This window comes from Heloderma suspectum, chromosome 1 (genome assembly GCF_057233095.1).
Source record: "Heloderma suspectum isolate Gila_16-S chromosome 1, 16-S_ref, whole genome shotgun sequence".
NCBI lineage: Eukaryota > Metazoa > Chordata > Lepidosauria > Squamata > Helodermatidae > Heloderma > Heloderma suspectum.
Genome location: NC_139458.1, coordinates 118,906,905 through 118,932,570, shown reverse-complemented (window position 1 = coordinate 118,932,570; position 25,666 = coordinate 118,906,905). Strand labels below are relative to the sequence as shown.

The window sequence follows — 25,666 nt, the reverse complement described above, 5'->3', positions numbered from 1 at the left end:
GGATTCCAACTCCCATCCTCCCCACGCATGACCAATGGTCAAGGATGATGGGAGTTGTAGTCCAACAATGTTTGGAAGGCCACAGGTCTACAGAGAAGTAGGGTCCTATTTTCTTTGTATCCTGCTTTTCCCTCCAAAAGGAAGCCCAAAGCAGCTAACAACATCATTCAGAATGAATACGGTAATATCAAAAGACAATATGAAAAAATATCTAACATAAAAATACCACAATAAACCTTTCACTGAATTAAGATATATCGGTTGTAAGCTTGTTCAAAGGTAGAAGCTGTTCCTATTTGTGCTTTAAATAATACTGAGTGCCTAATTACTATTTAATAAAAATGAACAGGAACGGTATCATGAATGCAGAACTGAAAGGATTACAAGGAAAGGTTTAACTCTGCTCCCTGCATTACAGCAAGGAAAGCATTTTATATTACCAAATATTAACAAAGTTTTCAGGTCAGCTACATACAATCAGATCCTAGTATTTCTTTTTCAGTGATTGGTGTATTTCCTGTAGTTGATTAGCCATAATCTCGTACTGGTCCGTTTCCTCCTGACAAGTACCCAACTCCTGGGAAAGGGTTAGCAGTGCTTCCTTCATACTTCCTAGCTTCCTTTTACACACTAGATACTCGATCACCAATCCCTGCCAGTCGCTCTCAGTGCAGTTGGACTTCATAGTGGCGGCTGCCCTGAGTGGCCTTGGCTTCCAGCCAGTGACAGCGTCTCCCGCTGGTGTTGCTGCTCGTCCTCCTTTTCTGGCTGCTTTTGCATGATGTGGGCTTCAGGAGAGCAGCCTGCCACTGAGGTGCCTGAGGCAGAGCCTCACCCATCACCTGAAGGAGATGGTGCTCCCTTCCCCACACCCTGAATCCTGGGTGGGCTGAGTGTCACCTGGCCAAGGCCCATTCCTGATCTGCAGTGTGTGACTGCATCCTCCACACTATCCTATCATTCCAAGGAACGAAGATGCTTAGAAAGACTCCTGTTTTGTTCTTGTGTCCCTGTGCATCAGAGAGACCCTCTTCTATTTCTCTTCTATTTCTGCTCTAGCTCTATTTCTGCTCTTCTCTATCCTCTTCTGTTTCTGCTCTAATGCCAGTATGGAATTAGTCTCCCAATTCATGTAGCCTTGTGCACAGCACTGGGGGTGGGATGGCTGAGTTCAAAAGGTTTGAGCGATCTTGCTTGAAAGAATGTACTACAGTTCATTTCCATCCAAAAGCATCTTGGAGCAATTTATTGAAATCAGGTGTCATGCACTAACTCTTCTGTGAGCCCAAAGAAGTGCAGCAGAAGACGTTCCAAATGCAGTAGATGCTCAGCACCTGACAAGACTGGGCCTTTGCAAACTGCCTTGTGTGTCACGTGTATCACCTGGAATATTTCTACACACGCAATTATTTTTCGAGGCTGCTGTCCTTTGTGATCTGTAATGAGAGTGAGCATGCTTGGGTCTAAGCATTGCATTTTATGTTTTGCCAGTTTGCCTACTAGCTATCTGCTGAGCAGAAGTTCCAAGGTAGAGTTGCAAGTCTATGCCCAGCAAAAACCCTTTTGTTTTTGCAGATGTTTAGGCTTAGAGCAGTGTTGTGGAGCTCAGGCCCTGTTCGTACTTGTCTGCTGCTATTCTCTGCTTATTGTCTAAACCTGTATGCATTGTTCTTCTCGACAGGTGATAACTATCCTGTGCAGTTCATTCCGTCAACAATGGCAGCTGCTGCTGCTTCTGGACTCAGCCCTTTACAGCTCCAGGTATGTGCCAGAACAAAAATATGTGGGCTTGAAGCCAATGCTTTAGTGGAAAACTGCTAACCAGCTGTATGCTAAGTAACGGCTTGAATGTTAAGTAATTTTTTAAGCACAGCCCCAGAAGGATTAACACCTTATGTACTTACCATGCTGCAAACAGAACAGCATGCTGTCAGCCTTGATGCTGGGTAATGCAGCCAACTTTGTATTTTATATCAATTAAGTTAATAATTTTGGGCACAATCCAGCCTGTGTTGAGCACTTTTAATCCTGCTGATTTTGGTGGGAAAATTCAGCATGTATTCAACTTTCTTCCTTTGAAATGGAAGGGGTTTCCAAAGTGTTTAATTTGGGCTGGATCGTGCCCTGTGGGTGTGGGTGGAGAGGGCAGGGGAAGCATGTAGCTATTTACTGGAAGACATGTTCAGAACATTTTATTTTTCTTAAGCTTCTTCCAAGTGTGGCCTGTTTAGCTTTTGCTGTTCATAGTGGGTGTCTGAATAAATGTATTTTGTCCTTTCTTTTGGGCTTGATGATGACTATTTCATAAACGGCACACTTGCAGCTTCTGTATTTATGGAATCTCAGTCTTTCCATGCGTTAAGTTGGTTGGATGCCAGCAGCCATCAGGAGTCTGAGTTTGGTCCCTTGCTAGGTCATTTATTTATTTTTGTCATAGGGGGAACTAAATGTTGTGTGAAAATGATTTACACTCCAATTTATTATATAGCTTTTTAATATTCCCCAAGAAAAGGCACAATAGTGTCAAATAATGAAGTAGCAGTCAAAAGCTTATAAAGGGGGTGTGTTTAGTCATAACGCTAGGGGTTTAGCTCTTGGTCATTTAAATTATGTGGCTAATACATCTTATAACTGTTACCAACCAGAAGAGTAGTAGTGTTAGGTCTGTAGCGGTAAAAATTGCTGTGCTGTTCCAGAGGCAAATAGGCTTATTCAGGCATTAGCTTTTTCAAGCTACAAGAGTGCTCTGTACCACAATGAACCAGTCAGTCTCTGCTGTGCCAGAAGATGTTAAAATCCTATTTTTAGTCAGTTATTCTTCTTTAGGCAGCGCTGCATTGGGTTACACCTGTGGATGGCCAGCCAAACAGGATGATTAGCAGGAAACTCTTTTGCAGCAGTGCATAATCTGACATGCCCCTCCTTGCCTGGTCACTGTCCAAGGTGGCTAAGGACTGAAATGGACAAGCAGAAGGTCCACCTGAGGTATTTGTTGCTGTGCTGAACCATTTTACTGAATGTTTGAATGATTCCCCACATAACAGTTTTTGACTATTTGATCCACCACCTTCAGTCAGAAATCATATAATGCAGCAACAAATCCAGTGCTGGCTCCAGGATTTGGAGAGCCCTTGGGAAAAGCACCCTGAATGGGCCCCTTTCCCTCAGTGAATTTACCTTCTCACCAGTCCGCGGCTGCTCCTCATTGCTACCATCTGCCCAACGAGCATGCAGGCAGCGGCCTCTATTGCTCCTCCTTCACCCCACCCCTGCTGTCTGGGAAAGAGCTAGAGGTGGGTGAACAAGTAGATTGCAACAGTGAACAGGAAGAGCAGGAAGCTCTTGTCAGTGGGGCTTTCTGCTGGAGTGTGGGTTCTTGGCAGGTGCCCAATCATGCCAGCTCTTGATGCTGGCTCTGAAAAAAATAGGTCATATGGGCCTTCTGCTTGTTAGTTTTAGGTTTCAGGCTCTATGTAAGAGGATGAGGACCTTTCCCTCTTCAGTTTTTTTTAATGCCTGCTGTTTCAGGGGTAAAAGCCTTGCCCTCCTGAAGAATTCCTCCACAAAGATGGCTCCCTCTGTGGCCTTAGATGAGTCTTACAATAGCTAAGGACCAGAATTCTTTATGTTCTTGACTGGAATCATTTGTAGAGAGGGGACAGCTTATGATTTCCATGGGATATCACTCTCAGTTGTGGCTGTCGGAACTCTCAAGAAATGGACAGTAGACTATATTGTGGGCTAGCCCCTGCAGAACCATTTTAGTATTGGAAACAAAACACCCATGTTGAGGAGATGTCACTGAGGAGTCTTAGGAAGATCTGTCATTTATTACCACATTTGTGGTTTCCCCCTTCCTATTTTTCTAACTGGTAAAAACAAGGGGCAATCCTATGGTGATACCGATAAGCCTCCGAACTCGGAGGCTTGGATTACTGCCTTGTTGTGGCAAAGGGGCTTGCGTAACTCAGTGAAGCCATAAGCTGTGCCGTGCAGGGCCACCCAAGATGGACAGGTCATGGTGGAGAGTTCTGACAAAATGTGGTCCACTGGAGAAGGAAATGGCAACCCACTCCAGTATTCTTGCCAAGAAAACCCCATGGAACGTATCACAAGGCTAAAAGATATGACGCCAGAAGATGAGCCCCTCAAGTCGGAAGGTGTCCAATATACTACTGGGGAAGAGCAGAGGGTATTTCCCAGTAGCACCAGAAAGAGTGAAACGGCTTGGCCAAAGCCGAAAGGAGACTTAGCTGTAGATGTGTCTGGTGGTGAAAAGAAAGTCCGATGCTGTAAAGAACAATATTGTTTAGGAACCTGGAATGTCAGATCAATGAATCAAGGTAAGCTGGAGGTGGTCAAACATGAGATGGCAAGATTGAACATCAACATCTTGAGAATCAGCGAACTAAAATGGACAGGCATGGGCGAATTTAATTCAGGTGACCATTATATCTACTACTGTGGGCAAGAATCCCTGAGAAGAAATGGAGTAGCACTCATAGTCAACAAAAGGGTGGGAAAAGCAGTATTGGGGCACAATCTCAAAAATGATGGAATAGTCTCAGTACTAATCCAAGGCAAACCATTCAACATCACAGTAATTCAAGTCTATTCCCCAACCACTGAGGCCGAAGAAGCTGAGGTTGGTCGGTTCTATGAAGACCTACAACACCTTCTAGAACTAACACCAAAAAAAGATGTCCTCTTCATCATAGGGGATTGGAATGCTAAAGGAGGAAGTCATGAAATCACTGGGATAACAGGCAAGCATGGCTTTGGTGTACAAAATGAAGCAGGACAAAGGCTAATAGAGTTTTGCCAAGAGAACACGCTGGCCATAGCAAACTCTCTTTTCCAACACTACAAGAGGCGACTCTACACATGGACATCACCAGATGGTCAATATCGAAACCAGATTGATTATGTCCTTTGCAGCCAAAGATGGAGGAGCTCTATACAGTCAGTAAAAACAAGACCTGGAGCTGACTGTGGCTCAGATCATGAGCTTCTTGTTGCAAAATTTTGGCTTAAATTGAAGAACGTAGGGAAAACCACTAAACCATTCAGGTATGACCTAAATCATATCCCTTATGAATATACAGTGGAGGTGAGGAATAGATTTCAGAGATTAGACCTGATAGACAGAGTGCCTGAGGAACTATGGACGGAAGTCCGTCACATTGTTCAGGAGGCAGCAACTAAATCGATCCCAAAGAAAAAGAAATGCAAGAAAGCCAAGTGGCTGTCTGATGAGGCTTTACAAGTAGCTGAGGAAAGAAGGGAAGCGAAAAGCAAGGGAGAAAGGGGAAGATATACCTAACTGAATGCAGAGTTCCAGAGAATAGCAAGGAGAGAAAAGAAGTCCTTCTTAAATGAACAATGCAAAGAAATGGAAGAAAACAACAGAATGGGAAAGACTAGAGATCTGTTCAAGAAAATCGGAGATCTCAAGGGAACGTTTTGTGCAAAGACGGGCATGATAAAGGACAAAGAAGGCAGGGACCTAACAGAAGCAGATGAGATTCAGAAGAGGTGGCAAGAATACACAGAAGAACTCTACAGGAAAGATCTGAATGTCCCTGATAGCCATGATAGTGCAGTCACTGAACTTGAGCCGGACATGCTAGAGAGTGAAGTCAAGTGGGCTTTAGGAAGCATTACTAAGCTAGCAGAGATGACAGTATTCCAGGTGAGCTATTTAAGATCCTAAAAGTTGATGCTGTTAAAGTGCTGCACTCAACATGCCAACAAATTTGGAACACTCAGCAATGGCCACAAGCCTGGAAAAGGTCAGTTTACATTCCAGTTCCAAAGAAGGGCAATGCCAATGTTCAAACTACTGTACAATTCCGCTCATTTCACATGCTAGCAAGGTGATGCTCAAAATCCTACAAGCTAGGCTTCAGCAGTATGTGAACTGAGAACTACCGGAAGTACAAGCGGGGTTTCGAAGAGGCAGAGGAACTAGAGATCAAATCACCAACATTCACTGGATCATGGAAAAAGCAAGATAATTCCAGAAAAAGTCTATTTCTGCTTCATTGACTATGCTAAAGCCTTTGATTGTGTGGATCACAACAAACTGTGGCAAATTCTTAAAGAGATGGGAGTACCAGACCACCTTACCTGTCCCCTGAGAAACCTGTACGAGGGTCAAGAAGCAACAGTAAGAACTGGACATGGAACAATCGATTGGTTCAAAATTGGGAAAGGAGTACGACAAGGCTGTATATTGTCGCCCTGCTTATTTAATTTATATGCAGAATACATCATGAGAAACGCCAGGCTGGATGAATCACAGGTTGGAATTAAGATTGCCGGGAGAATGATCAACAAACTCAGATACGCAGATGATACCACCCTAATGGCAGAAAGTGAAGAGGATCTAAAGAGCCTCTTGTTGAGGGTGAAAGAGGAGAGTGCAAAAGCTGGTTTGAAACTCAACATTAAAAAAACTCAGATCATGGCATCTGGCCCCATCACTTCCTGGCATATAGAAGGGGAAGAAATGGAAGCAGTGACAGATTTTATTTTCTTGGGCTCCAAAATCACCGCAGACGATGACTGTAGCCATGAAATTAAAAAACACTTGCTTCCTGGGTGGAAAGCTATGGCAAACCTAGACAGCATAGTAAGAAGCAGAGACATCACCTTGCCAACAAAGGTTCGTATAATCAAAGCTATGGTTTTCCCAGTAACAATGTATGGCTGTGAGAGGTGGACTATAAGGAAGGCTGAGCACCGAAGAATCAATGCTTTCAAACTGTGGTGCTGGAGAAGACTCTTACGAGTGCCCTGGACTGCAAGGAGGTCAAATCAGTCAATCCTAAAGGAAATCAACCCTGAGTGCTTATTGGAAGGACAGATACTGAAGCTGAAGCTCAAATATTTTGGCCACCTAATGCGAAGAGAAAGGTCACTGGAAAAGACCCTGATGCTGGGAAAGATTGAAGGCAAAAGGAGAAGGGGATGGCAGAGGATGAGATAGCTAGATAGCATCACCGATGCGATGCAATGAATATGAACTTGAGCACACTCCGGGAGAGAGCGGAGGACAGGAAGGCCTGGCGTGCTATGGTCCATGGGGTCACGAAGAGTCAGACACAACTGAATGACTGAACAACAACAACAACAAATACAGAGTGAGATCTTTGCCTCCTCACTCCTGCTCTGCATTTTGGATAGGTGGACTTATTTGTCCGTCTAGCTGGGGCGCATTGGAGCAGGAGGGAAGGAGGCTGGGAGGCTTCAGGATACGTTGTATCCTGGCTTCCCCATTCCCCTCACATCCCACACACCGGCATGCCCCTTTCTGAGGTCGCCTTTGCAGAGAGGCAGAGGCAGCTGGCATGGTTCCCTCCACGCCTGCTGCGTGGAGGGGTGGGGAGCATGAATTCCTGGATCTGCAGTCGGAGAGGTGTCCCCGACCTTGTATCCAGGAATCCGAATTATCCTATGGCCCTCCAGATTCCGTCTTGGGGCCATAGGATTGTTTCCTTCAATTCTTTGGGTGTAACAGCTTGCAGATTGCTAAATTTGTGATAGTTACGTAATAAAAAGAAGGGATTCTCATATTAATAAATATACTAAACAGTATGATGAATACACTAAACAGTGACACTGCCAATAAGGCACGTGGCCCATTTGCTGAATTGGCTTTCTCTGAATTGTGAGCCCTGGATAAATTAAAGATCATCTAGCTGTTCCTTAGAAGCCAAGAACATCAGACTATGACTGAAAGGAAGAGGTCCATGCTCCACTGACTAGTGCAGAAAACTATTATCTGGACTGTATTCTGGATGGCAGCAAACTGAACTCAACTAGTGACAATTACTAATTGAAGGCTCTGTTGCAGTCCCATTCTCCAGCTGTTGAATCTTTGGAGGTCAGAAAACACTAGCACTTTAAGTAGTCCTTTCGATAGTGTTCCTGAGGCATTGCTTGTTCCTTCCATTTTGCCTCTCAGACTCCAATAGCTGAGGACAAATCTTACACAATTTAGACTCTGATTATCTGTATTAAACGTATGATATGTAAAAAAAAATTGCAGAATGGGTACAACTTTGGATGCTTGCAGTCTAGCTATCGTTCTGACATGTATGCTTTTTCAGATGGCGTGCATTCAAACAACAAGTGTTCCCCCACCAAGTCTGCAATGTTACAGTCATATCAGATTGTACTATGTGAACTAATAAATGTTTGAATCAGCTGTCATGAACACATACAGGTCTTTTTAATGGGGGTGAGTAAGGATGATCAATTATACAGCTTGTGCTGCCATTCAGCATGCCCTCTCCTCCCCGCCTCTATACTACTACTTCTCATTTTTCACTCCTGTGGTATACTTTTAATCCATAGTTTTAAAATGTTTGTGTAGAAGTTATGTCAGTATTACTCTGGATACATGTATATAGCTTGAGCGTAACTCTTCAGGGATCATTTCCTGATCTTTCAGAGGACTTGTAGCAGTCTTATTACTGGGAAATCCCACAGTAGTTTACTAGACACACATCTGTCCCGGAAGACCTGGCTACATTACCTCTTTTGTGAGGCCCTCCTGTCATTTCTCTTTCCATCCCTCAAAGCAAAATGCTAGAGTAATGCTAGAGATTTTTTTAAGTTGGTAAAGAAAGAAATGGCACAGTTCTATCAACAGCTGGTGATAAATTCTTGATCGTGATAATGCACTGCAATTATGTTAGCTGGAGTTATTCCTAAACAAAATGATCTGTTAAAATGTGTGAGTATGTGTAGAGGCAGAGAGGAGAGCAAACAAGCAAGTAGACCCTACCTTTTCCCTGATGTTTCTTGTGTAATTTGTCCTTCAGAGTTTATCGTGTATAACATTAATGAGCCTTGGCAAGTCTTAGCCATGGTTGCAGCTGTGTGCTGGAAGACTGAAGTTTTTATCATCAACTAAATTAAATAACAACAAAAACAGTACAGCATTCTTCTTTCTTCTGTTGTGCTTCTCCCCCAACCCCCCCTTTCCTTAATTGTACACAAAGTAACGACCTTTTGTTATACCACTGGGTGCAGATCCAAAGTACTGCTGAAGCATTGCAGAGCCTGCCTCAGGGGTGCCATATTAGCAGAATGAAGGCCAAAGAATGCTATTTTTAGTTGAACAGTTTGGCAGATGGAGGCACGAATACTCATATATCTGAAGGTTGAGGGGTTTGAACCATTAATTTTGATAATGTATTTAACCCTGGGAACAATCAGAAACTGTAACTCTAAGGTTACAATGCTTTTGACCTTTAGAGAACAGAGGGCACTCAGTACGGTAAACAATATATTATATTTCTACTTATTCTAATTCTCTCACACATATAAATTTCAGGACAGGGTTGACATTTGCTTTCCTCAGCTATTTTCAGGCAGGCCCTTAAAGTAAGTCAAGAAGAATGTGCAGGAAAAAGGCTGTTGTAATGTGACAGTCATGTAAATATGGCCTTTAAATAGCTAAGAGCCTTTTATGAAGAAAGATTATTCTCAAGAACTAGCATCTTGGTGACTTTTTCCTCTACCCCCCACCCCAATGAAAAAGTTGGTTTAGTGGGCTGCTTCTGTTTATGGACTTCCCTGTAGATTGCTATAAGCTTAAAGTAGTGTTTTTATTGGGGATAATGCTGTGCGATAGGCCTGTCTTAGAAAGAAAGCGATTTGGTCCTGCTTCAGTCCCAGATCCTGTAAAGTACCATACCTGCCTCTTGCATTATGATGCACGCTCCTCTTCAGCAAATACAGCAGTTAAATATCAGACAGCTTAAGTATTCCTAATTAAAATATCTCCATGTGTCAGCATATTGGTAATGTATTATTTTAATCCATTTATTTTGTTTATGAAACAGTGACATATGTTTAGATTGTGAAATATATGAGCCTTAAAAATCACTTTATTGAAGAAAATTAATTCCTACAATGCTGTCTGGGTAATGTGTTCACTCACCCAGTCAGTCACTGGCGGGCCTGCCACTCTTAATGTTGCTTAGACACACTTTAACAGTTTTATCTGACATAACATTTCTCTGATGCAGCAGGCAATAATAATTTCCCCCCACAAATACTAAACAGGGGTTTCCTTTATTTTTATTTGCATCCTAGCAAAGAATGGAGATTTTGAGGGTGGGTGGTGGTGGTGGAGAGGGGAAGATTGCATAAGAGATTCAAGTCAGACCAATCAAAATTAAAACCAGCTAGTTACCTTTTCGAAGTTTGACATTGCAATTTGTTTGTCAGCAGGTAGATGTTCAGGTCAGCTCTGTGAGTGACTGACTGTCAGCAGGAATTCCAACAAGACAAGTAATTTCACTCAGTGTATTAGTGACAGATTGCTCACTTCTTCGAATCACTAGAGAAAATAAATATAATATTGTTACAGGCAGAGTTGCTGTCTTCATTAGCCCCATAAAATCATTCTAGCCAGCACTCAAAAGACTACTGAGCTCTCGGTGGGCTTCTGCTTATTATGAATTTGTTAAAGTGATTTTTTGTGGTCAACATTACCCCTGAAAGAGATAATCCACCTGAACTGGTCTGCCCAACTCAATCACTATTTCAGATGAGGTCACGAAGAGTCGGACACAACTGAACGACTGAACAACAATTGTTTCGGAAATTTGGGGGCAATTTTAAGGTTTTTACTTTTGAGTTCTAAATGCCCTGGCCTCAGTCCTGAGAAAGTGAGTCTTGCTTAGTTGTGAGTAACTTAAGTCTCATTCATTTCGATGGGAATTAGGTGTGACAGACTTTGTTTGGGTCAAATCATTGGCTTCAGCCCCCTGGGTCACTGGGAGGGGACGAGTAATGTGCTGGGTATGCATATGGTGTGCAAGTTGCCTAAAATGTTTCCTCAAGGCAGCCTGTGTGCAGTGTTCTTGGAGATGCTTACCCCTCCTTCCCACACACACTCACCAGAGAAGAAGATATTCAGGAGCAAGCTGGAAGCCACCTGGGTTCGGGGAGGGAAAGGTTGAGAAAGGGGCAATGAGAAGGAGCTGGTTCACACATAATGCTAAATCATGGTTTAGAATGACGTGCACAAGCTTGAACCCCTGAGCAAAACCTCGAGTTCATGCACTGCCCCTCCCCTCACTCCTTCTGCACAGTTGGGAGAAGGACTTTGGCAGGAAACTGGCTTGTCATTATGTATGAACCAGAGCTATGGTTTAAAACAAACTCTGGTCAGTTTCTAAACAAGTCAACATCAAACCATGGTTTGTTTAGGTGACTTCTTTAAGTAACTAGTGTTTGTGGTTCATATGTAATAACATGCCAGCATACGTAGAAAGTGAAACTAAACTCTGCTAATGTTTTCCTCCCGCACGAGTGGGTGAGTATGTGAGCCTGACACTTCGCTTAGATTCATTTATGCTCATCCATGTGGCGCTAAACCATGGTTTAATGTTACATGTGAACCGGCTTTTGGTCCATTTAATACTTTCAATCACTATAGTTCAGATAGTCAGGGTGCTTCTAGCTGCATGGTTTCCCACCAGTCCATATGGCTTGCAGGAACAGGCTGTGCAGTTCACATGGCTACCTTCTGCAGTAAGTATGGGTGTCTTATGAGGAAAGTGTATTTATCTTTTTCAGGGGCAATTTCCATCCTACCAGATGAGCAGTAATGGAAACTGAGAAGCTGTAATCTAGATGTGACCTGAGACAAAGTGCTTGCCTGGACTATAGTGGGATTGTGGGTGGCTGTACCCAAATCTCGACATAGAATGTGTTTTCTCTAATTCAGTATCCCTGAAATCAGTTGCTGGGGCTCGGTTCTTAAACTGCACCTTAATTTCAAGCCAAAACTGGCATTTGAGATTTTGCTGCTGGAGCTTGGTGTAAAGCAAGCAGAAAATACTGCTGTGTTTTTACCAGGCAAGGATAGAAGCCCATAGTTCTAATATTTATACTTGGTGTTATACTACCTGCCAATCACAGAGGCTGATGTTGCAGACTCCTGTTCTCTTCCATCTCTAAAGCTGGCTCTGGTCACTTACCGGGCTACCAATTTATGAAGGTCAGGCCTCATTCAAATCCCAAAGTCCTTGACATGGCATAAGATTAAGGGGCACTTAAGTAAGTGTGCCACTCCCTACTGAGAACTTTGAATCTGGCAGTCTTTGTCTTAATGTTAATAAAATCTATAGGCTGACTAGTTGGTGTTTTGGATATTTTTATATAACAAAGTAAAACGCAATTGACATTTGAGATGCCATTTTTTCTTTTCTTTTTAAAACTTTTATTAATGGAAAAAAACGAATAAGCTCAGCCATAATATTAAAAATGTCACTTTAAAAATATCATAACATAAAAAATAAGGACATCATTGTACACTAGAATTTCTGTCCAGCATCTCATTTGTAGATGCTTACAAAATAATAGTGGTAATTTGGATTGCCTCATCCCATTCAGTAAGGACTTCATTATCGTCTCGAAAGATCTACTACTAGCTCCTGACCAGATGATAAAAAAGAGGATTGTTTCTTTTCATCGCTCCAGTTTCGATAAAAAGAGAGAAATAAGAACAAATCACTGATGGGGGGGAAAGCAGAAAGGTGTTAGGGCCACTGCTTATTTTGTCTGATTAGAAATGGCTTTCTCCTCCCACTGTTATAGACACTGTGAAGTTTTTTTAAAAACACAGTGTGTCTAAGAAATGAGATAAAATTGTCGATTGCTCTCTTATACTAAATGGCATTTGTCTGTCCTTACACATAGAGTTTAGCAAGCTCCAAATATATTTATTTTATTTGGATTCTGTCCATCCTGCCCCAAAGGAATAGGGTAGTTTGCATATTTTGAAAAACATTTCTAGCAAGGATCCAATGATCCTTTTAGAGCTTCCATGTATTCTCTGGATTTCCTCCTTTTTTCAGAAGTGATGCTCCTCGTGCTGTATTGGAGCTGTTCACAAAAAAACCCACCCAAGTTTTGGGAGCAGTTTTTTGGGGTGGTGGTGGTGGTTGGCAGTACAGAGGCTGTGATGCAGAACATCTTACAGGTCCTTTTGATCTAAGCTGTAATCATGAAATTAAAATTTACAAATATAACCAGTAACATTCATAGTAAATACATGCATGCAACATTAAAACCCCAATTAACAAATTCCTGACACATTAATCTTTGGCATTGAAAGCAAAGCCCAAGCCAATTAAAAAAAGAGTTATACAGTGATTCCAGGAATAATAGGCTCCAAATTTGATAAGCAATAGAGGGAGGGAATTCCACAATGATGTGGCAACTAACCTCACTATGTGCCTACAATGTGCCTACACATCTACAATGTGTAGATGGTCTTACTTAGTCCATATGAGATAGTTCAGTGGGATGTAAAAGAGGTGATGATCTCTTACATAGGGTGGATGCAACTGATATAAAGTTAGGTGCCCCTAGATTATTTATTTACTCCAAGGAAGTGCCTTTTCCCATAGGCAAGCAGCCAAGACTTGATGAATAAAACCCTTTCTTTAGATTCTTACCAGAGTCCGAAGTAAGACTGAACTTACTAGGAACAGGGAAATTTTGGTAATGGCCCTTATTTGTGGGATTCTCTCCAAACTAACAAACAAAGAGAGCGAGAGCAAGAGAGCACATGTCTGTTTTATTGGCCCTTTTAGAAAGGCAGCACAAACATTTTTTCTTGCAGTAGGCTTTGGGCATCAGGGTACTGTCATTTAGTTAGTGCTAGCTCTTGTTTTGGATTTTTTTTCCTTATTGTTTCATGGGTGTGTGCAGTTTGCTGTTTTTATGCATGTGATGGAAGCAGCATGAAGCAGAGTAATCTTTCTACGTCATATTGTCATTCAAAACCCGTTGAAATTAATGACAGCTGAGAAGAAAGCAGCACTTGGTAGCAGATTTCATAAGCAGTGGCATTACCCAGTCTTAACTTGCTATATCTTTGGTGGGTTAATTGCGCTGGTGAATTGCTTTAAAGACTGATGTTGCTAATAAGCAAAAGTGAAGTTTTTGATTTTAAAAGTATGTACATTGTTTATGTATGCTTTTTTGCTGTTGTTGTGTCTTGAAAATATCTTAACATTTCTGTGGCTGCAGACTTATATATACTAACTTGGGTGTAAGCCCCATTGAACTCAGCAGGGTTTACTTCTGAGCAGGTATGGAAAGGATTATACTGTGTATGTTCAATAGGCAAAGTCTCCTAAATTATTTGGAATGGTTTGAAAGCTTTGAAACAACTGTAGACTGTAGCCATAGCGTTCAGTTTTCTAGTTTACAAACAGCGCATGTCAGATCTTTCTGAATTTATATTCACACATGTGCGCGCACACACACACACACACTTTATCACCCACCATATATACACATATAATATACACTTTACATATAATATGTTTACTTATCAGGTAACACAGTAACCTCAGTGGGGAAAAGCTATTTTTAATGATATGTTAATTGAATGGGATGCTAGAATGGCTCTTTCTCCCAGAAGTGCCCCAGCTGAGTGATAAAGCTTCTCCTGATCAGTAGAGCCAACATATATTTATAATATCCTATCTGTCATTTTCAATTCTTGCTAATGGAAAATAACACAATCACTGCAAACTGTGTTATGGACTACAGTATATATAAAAACATTAAATGTGTATCTCTGATGTTCTTGGATTTTTTTGTGTATTAAAAACATTTTCCTCAGTATTATTTTCTTTGTTTTTCTTCAGTTTGCTTTGAAACTGAAATGGTATTCAGAGCCCAGGGTTGGCATCAGCACACAGCATCTTTGGGCAGCTACTAGGACTCATGATTTCATGGCCACCATGACAGCTCTGGGACTATTCCAACGTGTCATTGGCCTGATGCATGTAGCTGGACATACCTTGGACTTGGTTTTCTCAGTGGGGCAGGAAGAGGGTGATCTGAGGGTGTAGAAACTTACCACCATTCCATTGTCATGATCAGATCGCCTGCCGGTGAGTTTTAGACTATGGGTGGCCTTTCCCCTCCGCAGAGGCAGGGGACCCATTAAAATGGTCTGCCCCTGAGGCTGATGGAGCCAGTTGGTTTCCAGACAGCTCTGTGGGATTTCCCAGTTGACAAGACTGTCACTCTTGTGAAGGCCTAATTAACCTGTGGAATACATTGATGGCCAGAGCAGTTGACATGATAACTCCTTAGCGTCCTCTCTGACTTAGCAGAGTCTGGATGGCTCCGTGATATATTCTGGAAATTCAGGCGATGAAGCAAACTGGGAGATGACTAGAACGCAAGTGGAGAAAGACTCCTGACGGATGCAATCGAACACTAATATGTGATCAACATCAAGCCTGTTTAGTGATGCTGAAGGCAGTGAAGAAATGCTACTTCACTGCCTCTGTTGCTTCTGCCTATGCCATCTGGCAGAGTTTTATCAGGTAATTCGAGACCTATTACACATTGGCCTGAAGGAGGTGGTAGAACCCTCTGCGGTCTGCTGTGATCTATTTACTATATATTCTATATTCAAAGTGCTGGTTTTAATCTATAAAGCCCTACAGGGCTTTGGACCCCCCCCCCCCTATGAATCCGCCCTGTCCCTGAGGTGGGCTTCAGAGGTGCTTGTCTGTGTACCCCCTCTGAAAAATTTTTAGGAGTGGCAGTTCGGGAATGGGCCTTTTCTGTGATAACTCTGTGTTTATGGAATGCTCTCCCAAAGAAAGCTTGCCTGGCGCTGACACTGTTATATTTTTGGCACTAGGCAAAAATTTACTTATTTCCCCAGCAATGTGGACATTTGTTATGACCCAGCTGTTGTGGGCTGTTATTGTGGTGTCCATTCTAGGCTGCGAGTGGAGGAAGATTTTATGTATTGTGGATGAGCACTTTTCATATTGCATTGTTTTTGTGCTTTTATGTTTTTATGGTATTAATTTTTATTTGTATTGTGTTGATTATGGTTTATACAGATTTTGGGTTTTTTCTGTTATTTTAATTATGGGTTTCTGCACTGTGTGTGTAAGACACCTCAAGTCTGCTTTTTGTGGTGGGAAGGCACACATAATTTTAATCATAATAATGATGCCTGTAGGGCCTACTCCTGACCGCTGCCCTGGCCCCCCTTCAGCTGGAGCCCAGATCCAGTGAGTTGTGGGCAGCTGAGTCAGGAGCTGCCAGTATAATTGCTCATATCCTGCCAATTTAGTAATGCTCAGAGAGGGTGGACATAATTTTAATTACCCATGATGCCCCAGACTGGCGCTATGTCATTGTGGACAGTTAAAATCGCAGATTCCAACTCAGCACTGCTGCCTGCTGCTGCTGCCATTAAGTAAAGCCATAATGATAAGAGGAAGGCCACCGATGTAGGAGGGGGCCTAACAGAAGGCACTTTGCTGAGGGCTCCCTCAAAGCTGGAGCCAGCCCTGCCATGTCCAGGCCATGGGTGTTCTGACCTGAGATTTGGGCTTGTGGTAATTGGATTTGAGTCTCAACAGGATGGCCAGTAGAGCAAAGTCAAGACTAGACTGGGAGGTGTTGCTAAGGTACCAAGAAGACAGGTGGAATGCAAGGGGCAGAGAGCAAGACAGCTAGACATTCTGAGCACAGAAAGTAGTAATATGGAGATCTGGATACTTTAATCAGGCCTCTTGCCTGAGCTACTGATATTAAACTTTTGCCTGACCAGTCTGTGGAGCTAAATGTCTGCGTTTATAGAGTTATATAAGACAGGTTCCACTCCTTCCCAGGGACCTTAGAGTTAGAATAATTTAAGATCTCGGAAGCTAAGCAGGGTCAGCCCTGGTTAGTACTTGGATGGGCAACTGCCTGGGAATCAGGCTTCCTGCACTGAGCAGGGGGTTGGACTCGATGGTCTTGTAGGCCCGTTCCAACCCTATGATTCTATGATTATGATTCTAAGTGGGAGTGAAGAGACAACATAGGGAGGGTAAGGCAGGGAAGGGATGGTAAAGACAAGAATAACAACTGATGAATGTAAGCAAGTGCTTGGCTTGAAGCTGCATTTATTTTAACCTTCAAGAAGATTTGTTAAAATGTCAAGGCTTATGTGAACAAGCAAGCACCAAAATTACAAACTTTTAACCAGATTTGTGATACAAATACAAATAATAATACTTTCTACTCATTTGGGTTAGCAACTCTCATCCAGCACTTTCAGAGTACAATATTAGGCCTGACTGCAAACCCTCTGTAAGACACATAAATATTGTTATTACTGTGCCCATTTTATAAGTGAGTTGTGGAAATTGGTGGTTTGTCTAAGGTCACTGAGTGAGCTGGTATGAGGAACTGTTGATTTCCTACCCAGATATATTTTAGATATATGCCCTCCTTTTCTCATACGCCTTAACCTTTCTCTTTTACTTCGTTCTGGTGTGGCTGAAGCTGCGGCGGGGGGGGGGGGGGAGGGAAGGTTCTTAGCAATTTTAAAGCTCTTAAGCAACTTTAGAGAAAGATACTGTAAATCTATAATAGAAGCATAAGTTCATCTTAGTTTTAGTGTTTATTGTCTACAGAACACCTTCTCACGTGCTTCACAAACCATTTATGTGCTGTGTCTGTTTTTTCCTCCCCGTTCCCAATTCTCCAACTCCGAGTGTAATGCAAGAGAAGAAAGATAGCCAAGTCTAATTAACAATGCATATTAATCAAGGTGCTAAGATACAGTAAAAAAATAAATAAATCCTTGGCTTAAAAAAAATGGTGATGGGTATTGCTGGAACCTCCACATATTAGCTGGTTATTTTATCTGCCTCCACTTCCTACCCTTGGCAAGAGGATATTTTTCCTAACCTGACAGATGGAACAGTCAAACCTGAGGATTGTTTTTTGTTTTGTTGTTTTTAAAAAGAGAAGAATGGGAAAACAGGAGGAAGTTAGTGAGCATTGTGCATACAACTTTGTGCTGCCCACATGGAAGGGGGCAATTTCAGTATTTCAGTTCCACCCTATTTCTCTTCCCTAGCCTGCACCTCGGTCTCGGTGTATTCAGCAGGTTGAATGCCAGCAGCTGAAACAGCTGTTCAGCCATACTGGAATGGAGCGGCATGTTGCATCAGGACCTGGATATTCCTCTTGACATCTGGATGCTGCTGGGTTGTGAAGTCTGCCTTAGGCCAAGAGGCTGTAGGAGCCTTGTGGCTGTGAGCATAGGGTCTTTGTTGCTCTTTAAGCGATTAGGGCACTGAAGCAGCAATAATGCTGAATTATCGCTTGGTTGCTTTCTTCCAAGGAATCTTGGGACAAAGGGATAGTCAAGGTGGAGTATTTACAGTAAAGTCATGTTCATGGAGACCAGGCTAATTGCTGTGTGTTTAAAATAAAACCTTTCAACTCGTCATAATCCTTAGATAGCTGTGAACATTATAAAAACACACACCAAAATTCTTTTTATTTAATTATTATATTTTTCTTAACAGTGCTAAACAAAAATAGCCATTCGGAAAAGCCAGATAGCCTCATTTGAATTCATTAGGATGGAAAAGAAAAGACAATTTCAGCTAGTTTTCACTTTTGTGGTTGAATCCAGTGGTATGGAACAGACAGACAGAAATGTAACTGACTACATGAAAATGAAGGTATATGAATGTTTGCACCAACCAGAGACAAAAATAAAAATATAAACTACTAACAGCCACAGGGAGGAATATTAGGAAAGAAAAGTGTCTGACTTTGCGCACTGATTTTATTTTTTTACAGTTTCACATTATCACATTGAAATTGTGCTACTGTAGAAGCAAAACTATCCACTGCAGCAGTTTTCTTTATGATGTGTATTATTTAAAGACAAAAGACAAATCATATGCAAAAAAGAGAAGTTTTAATCCTTTTCTCATTTTAAATTGAAATGGGAAAAAATAGCCTTTTGTCTCCCCCCAGCTCTTCTATGTTTAATGCATTAAGAAGACTATAACTAAAGAAGGTCTCTGAAACAGATTTCTTTAGTTTGAATAGTGTTAGATTCTGTATTGAACACCAATTTGTTGCTCTCAGTTAACCTCTAGTATTCTAAAGGGGTTATATTTAATGAACACTGGCTAAAGGCCTGACCTGAGAGGCAACTGAAAGTGATTGAGCTGCAGTTTCAGAGCCAGAGTCTAGTCAGCTGGGAGAGGAGTGGTGGGGGTGGGTGGGGAATTAGAAACCACCATTTACTGAAAAATTCCTTCCAGCTAAGCTGTATTTCAATGGGCCATTTAATGCTCAGATGGACAAAGGTATTACTTCAGTCATTGAGTTGTATCAAGCCCTTTCTCAGAGGCCCTGTTTAAAAAACTCTACAGGAAAAGTGGTTTAGCATCGTATTCTCAGCAGAGCAACACTCAGTCTGTTGAAAAAATGAGTGAAATGAGGTGAGACACAGCCGCTAAGTCAGTGCAAGCTTTTGCCTCACCCTCAAGATGGTTTCATAAGGGAGCTGCGCTTCTGAGTTTAGGAGCTCCTTATTCAACACAACAACTTACCCCCTCATTGCTCTCCCCAATTTGTTGTTTTGTCTCTCTTCCCGCTGCCAAGCTATGAATGATCCTCTATTGTTTTCTGATGCAGCAGAATTATGGTTTGCTTCCTGGGGACTCTGGGAGTGAACTTTACTCCCAGAGTAAATACATTTTTTAAAAATATAAAATCAACTCAGGTTGATAAGGAAGTTCAGCTTTAATATTAGAAACCTGCATGTATTTTAGCTGAATGGTCACCTTCATACTGCTCAGACTTCAGAAACCTTTCTCTCTCCATGAACTTCAAGTTTGTAGCGCTCGGTCTAAAGCTTTCTGCCTCTTTTCTCTGAATGGCTTCACATCATTTCTTCCAGTCCATGAAGCCTTTGGTTAATCTGAACCTTGAGTATTTGTGACTGCATTTGTACATATTCATCCTATATTATCCTTGCCTCTTCCATTCCCCCCCTTTATCTGCCCGTCCTATCTAAATTCACATTCACAGGGCTCTGTCTTTTGCTTACGTTACTCCCAAAGCACTATGCACGCTTATAGTGTTATGTAAACAAGTACACATTTTTTCCTTATTTCCTTTCTCCCGTCCTCTTTTCTGCAAAAGTGATGACCTGTCAGCTCCTTTTGTTTGTTTGTTTGTTTTCTCCTTTGGCTGTTCTGTACTGCTGGGCGTTATACTTGGGAACAGCCTATTCCTTCCTGGTCATCAGACTACAACCTTGACCCCTCTTCGATACCCTCCTTCATAATGAGGTTCTTCAGAAGAGCCTTTCCTGAACAATGATAACACAGAAAGTGTGCCCTGTCTAATCTCTGCATAGGAGCTTCTCCATTTCTTGTGCGGCGTATGCTACTTATTTAATGAAATGTTAAAAAGTAGTAAGTAGCAAACGGCTTGTCATTATTAAGGGCAGTATATAGAAGATGGGCTTGGAATTTCCAGTACTCTTGAAAGTACAGTGCTAGACTGAAGGCTAAATCCAATGTTACGTGAGCTGACTTCTGCTTGTGCAATAGGAGTTTCCCTTCCTTCCCCCTGCAGCATCCCACACATCTGCCAAATCTGTTCTAGGGGGTTCCCCAAACCCTCTGGAGCAGATTTGGGAGGTGAGCGCAGTGTGGGCTGCTGAGGGGAGGGGAAGATCGATCTGCCAGCAGTGTCCGTTCTGCTGGAGGAAGGACACCATTGGATACAACCCTGAGGCCCTTGGAATTAAACTTGCTTCCTGCCCTTGATGATTCCCAGTGTCTGGGGTGAAGGGCAATTTTATCACTTGCTCAACTGTGCATTTACTTTGTTCCCTGAAAATTAACAGGCGCTCTTGAAGCCTGCTCCCATTTGCATAGCTCCATCCACTGTTATTTGCACAGCCCCATCATGGGTCCTGTTCTTTGGTCACTTTACAGTGTCATGCTACAATGTCACAGAACCTTAGCAACTGGCTCTTCAAAACATACAGTTATTTTAAATATATGTAAATAAATTCCCATTTTGCAAGGCATAAACTTTTTTGTCCCTTTTGATGCTGTTACGGTAAATATATGCCATTAGAAGGTGATGGGTTACATTATACTTTGACATTTTCTGAAATTTAATAACACTAATAAAACAATTGCTTTATTTCAGATGGGAAGTGAATGCTGTGTATATAGAGGAAACGGCCAAGTGCCAAATTCTTTTGATTGCCGCAGCGGCTGGCAGCTATTTGTGGTTTATCCAAGTGTACTTTTGTGGCTTTGCTTTCGATTTTATGGTAAACTGGTTGTGAACAGGTAATTCAAGGAAGTTATATTTAAACATCATAATTGAATCTGTCCTATGTAATTTGGTTGTTCTCAGGGAGCACAATACCCCTCAATTTACTCTGTCAAAGTTTCAGTTCAGAAAAATAAGTGTCAAGCCCTCTGTTGAAGAGCACCCTGTGTATGTAAACCGCAAAAGAAAAATTGCTGTCGCTTATGTAAGGACTGTGGGTGGAGGGGTCCTGATGCATACGCAAGCTCCTCCACCCGCATTCCTTGCCGCATTTGTTTCAGCTGAGGGAACAGCTTCAGGTACATACCCCACTGTGCATACAGAACTGCCCCTCCATTGAAATGAATCGAGAAACCCCTTGCGCAGGACTGCCTGTCCAACTCTGTCAGATGCCATATAAAATGATGGGGTCATATTATTAATAATAATAACAATGATCACCTCTCAGTGCGTCACACCATGTGTAGGGCTCAAGCCAGAACATTCTATACTATTTCAAGTCATGAAGCACATTTAGTTTAATTCAGTAAAGATCAAGAATCCCACACAACGTTTTTTAAAATCTCTTTTTTTGTGCTCTGCTTACCACAGCCCCCAGAACAAACACTTTCTTGCCTCCCATCTTCATATTGTTACTGTTTGTACCACTGTTGTACTTTGAGCCTAGGGTCTCAAATGGATGGCGAGGACTTCTACGGGGAGGCATTATGAAAAACCTGAAGTGGGTTGTGAGTGATAGCATTCTTCTGCTGCTGGAATGTTTCTTCCACTCCAGCTCTCCCAAAACCTGAGCGTGAACTTTGCAAACAGGTGCTCAGTTCTTGTCCCTCACATCCAAAATACCCACAAATTCACTTGCCAAACTGGTGGTTGACATGGGGCTGAGGCATCCCAGAAAATAGAGTAAGGACACAATCCTATGCATGTGTAGAAAGAAAAAAACTCCTACAACTCCCAGCATTCCCTAGTCAGCCATGCTAGCTGAGGAATGCTGGGAATTATAGGACTTTTTCTGTCTAAACATGCATAGAATAGCACTCTAAGTTTATAAAAGAAGCAGACAGGTTTAAAAAGTTTCACAAACATTGACTGCTTCATTGTATTTCAAAGGAAAGCCAGACAATTACAACAGCCTGAAATGATGTTCCTGTCCCTCACCCTTCTGTTGCACCACTTTGCAGAAAGGTATATGAAGCAGGTGTTTGCGGCCTAATTCAGACAAGCCTTTTAAACAGCCCTGCATATAAAATGGGAGAAGAGTGATTTGCCGTAGGGGAGCTTGAGGAATTTCATCTTTGCTCATTCTAATGTGAACCAACCTGATCCGAAACTCCCAAACTAATATGTGGATTCAATTTTTGTGGTGCAGTTGCAGGTGAAAGGAGGGTGGAAAATAAACAGAAGAGACACAAGTGTTTGGTATCAAATTTGGGCCACATTTATTGAAAATCTGCAAAGGAGGGGGGGTACCTGGACAGGCAACTAATCTATGCCAGCAACTAGCTAGACAATATAATGGGTGAAACATTCTTGGCCTGATGAGTGGTATCAGTAAGATCACGCCCTAGGACTACTCTTTTGGGGAAGGGAGGCCTTCCGCTGTCACCCCCTCTCAGGCCACAAAACACCGGGTGGGTGAGTTGGCCTCACAAGTAACCCTTATCCCCCCGCTGGGGCTGCAAAACCCTGAGCGGGAGGCCTCAGGAATTACCTGTCACCAAAACAGTGTCTCAAAATGCTCACCATCCCTCTTCTCAGCAGCAGTGCCTATCCCTAGCAGCCACAGGAGGACAACAAGCCTATTGCTTAGTCGTCGACCCTCCACCTCCACTGAATTACTTCCCGCAGGCCCCTTTGCAGATCCGACAGGAATAAGTCACTATCTAAATCTGACAGATATACCCCGTTCTGTCCGTAAAGCTTCCACCGCATCCATAATATCTTGGGATGAGGAATAGTCCCATCACCTTGCCTAGATAGTCCTAGGGCTATCTCTCTATTTACCTTCCTGCAGGCCTGTTCCAGGGCCCCCTGATCCCAGCTGTCCCTTCATGACACTCTGGGAATTAAACAAGACCAAAGAATTATAATTCCTGGCCAACGGTGCCAGAAAACTTGAAAATTGGCTAAAGCCTGCAGAGTGAGAGCTTTGCCTTTCAATAAACCCAGGCCATTCCCCCAAGGCGTCATACCAAAAATGTGTGGCGGGGGGACGGGGACGGGACCAAACGAAAACTTTATGGAATAAATTGGGCAGGAGGAGCTCACCGCATGCCGTGTCTGTCCAACCACTGGATGTTGGCACGCTGGCAGAGTCTGAGCTGAGATCCACAGCCTGACCTGGAAGCTCTTGAACCAGTCCAGAACACCATGCTGTGCCCACATGTGAGCAAAAGATCAAAATTTGAGGGTTTGACCGGCAGGATGCAGAAAGCAGACTTAATGTCACACTTACCCATCAACACCGCACGACCACAAGCCCTTACCATAGCCAGCACAGTGTTGAAGGAGGTGTAGCACACCGAACAAAGTTGTTCTGATATTGCATCATTCACCAATCCGCCTTTTGGGAAGGACAGGTTGTGAATTAACCTGTATTCCCCAGGCATCTTCTTTGGCTTGGACTATCCCCAGTGGTGAAACTCAGAAATTGGGGGCCAGCGTGGTGGTGAATGGACTGAGCACCCTCCCAGCTGCAACTTCCTGATTTTAGCTTTGAACAATTATTCCATGCCATAGATAGACTTCTGATTCCTGGAGAATTGAGCCTTGCATTGCCCCTGAAAAGGTATTCTAAACCTTTCGGGAAATCCTAGATCTAGGTACTTTGCATCCTTCCTCTGCAAGTACCGCCTCAAGAGTTGCCTAAGGGGCTTGATCCTAACCAGGCAGGGTCCCTTTTGGAAGAGGGGGCTACTGCCCCCCACCAGCTGTCCTGCCTCCTTGCCCATCTTGGCTGGGGCCATGCCATCCCTTAATTTTGGGACAAGCAGTGCAAGCATGCTGCCCACCAGAGATGGTGCATTCATGGTGGAACTTGCATGGGGTCCATGAACAGGAGCTGCGGGAGCTACATTTCTAGCAGAGCAAGCGGTGTTGAACCATCTGCTCTGCGCTCACCCTAAAGGCTGAGGCAGGTTGTAGCTTAGTCAAGATGTGGCCACTATCAGACCTTTCCCCAAAACCTGGTCTGGCTGGAGTCATAAACTGCAGCCAGAGGTCCTTAAGGTCCCAGTGAAGGACAGGGTCAAGGGTAGCCCGTGTACGGAATGCCTCATCATAGGCCAGCCAAGCCCTGCCCTCATATTCTGTGTATCCCAGTAGATGATGTCAAGATACTTGGTAAGAATCCTCCTGTGTTCTGGAAATTTTTGTTGAAGAACACCCATATAAATAAGGAAGCCTGGCAGCCAGTTGGCCCACGTATGGGACACTTTCTTTCATCTGCCCTTGACCTGATCCTTATCACCTGATTTGTCTGTCTTTCAATTCCGGTTCCCGGAAAAATAAGGCAAAGACATCTACTCTAAGTATCTTCTCTCTAGTGGCGTGCATAAGGTGGTATCCCAAAGGGGTAGATGTACTCCCAGTTGGAATAGCATCCCTCTCTGCTTTGGCATATGCGTCCTCCAGCATGGTGGTCAATTGTGTTTGCCCCACCTTGGCAGGCCCATCAAGGCCCTGCCACACTGAGGTGTAAGCCGCAGCTGTGCAGGACAACCGCCAGGCAGAAAGCCCAGTTGAAGTCGTTGGAGACATTGAGGGGGAAACGACAGGTGGCACGCTGTCAGCCACAGCTCCCGCAAGGTGACAGACACTCCAGATGCTGGCAGACCGGGAGAAACCACCTGCACACTGTCAGTAGCCGTTGTGCACAGTAAGGCAGCTGGCCTATCAACTATCACTGTGGGTGCCTCAGAGCTCGCCACAGTGATGGGTGGAACCAGCAGCAGTGCCCCTGGCAACATACCAGTCCTGACTGGCTGTGCTATCGCCTGATCCTCGAGAGGCGGAGAAAATGGCTAACCAATGGCTAACATCCATGGAAGCCGCCCTCATGGCATAAATGGGCCCAGGCCTGCAAAGGTGCAGTGGGACCTTGACTCCTGTCACATTGGTCTGCAGCTACTGCTGCAGGGGCCTCTGGAGCTGGAGCTCTTTCAAGCACAGAAGATACTTGGGCTGGTGAAATGGTGAGAGCTGGTCCTTTGGCTGATGCAGAAGTTGGTCTCATAACCTGTGGAGTGGCTGCACTAGAAGAGACTTTGACTGCATCCAGGTGCGCTGCAAGCCTGCAACAGAGAGCCACTGGATTTGTCTCTTGGTTTGCCTATGTTGGGAGGCCCTGCATCCTGAGAGACAGGTAATGGGGCAGGTGTAATCCCCTTGTCTTTCTCGACTACCTCCAGCCTTGCCAAAATTAAAGATAGATCTAGTCCTTCCTCAAATGAGGAATCATGCCTCCTCCATGGCCTCTTGGCAGGTGAGCAAG

General features: G+C 43.2%; 1 protein-coding gene across 26 annotated transcripts in view; it reads left to right on the top strand.

The window, feature by feature from the left end:
* SOX6 (SRY-box transcription factor 6) overlaps positions 1-25,666 on the top strand; it is a 613,575-nt gene that overhangs the window by 451,077 nt on the left and 136,832 nt on the right. For all 26 annotated transcript variants that reach the window (XM_084855012.1, XM_084855004.1, XM_084855009.1 and 23 more), the window contains one exon: positions 1,682-1,761. In XM_084855012.1, the coding sequence (XP_084711138.1) occupies positions 1,682-1,761 (80 nt within the window). The remainder of the gene's footprint in view (positions 1-1,681; positions 1,762-25,666) is intronic.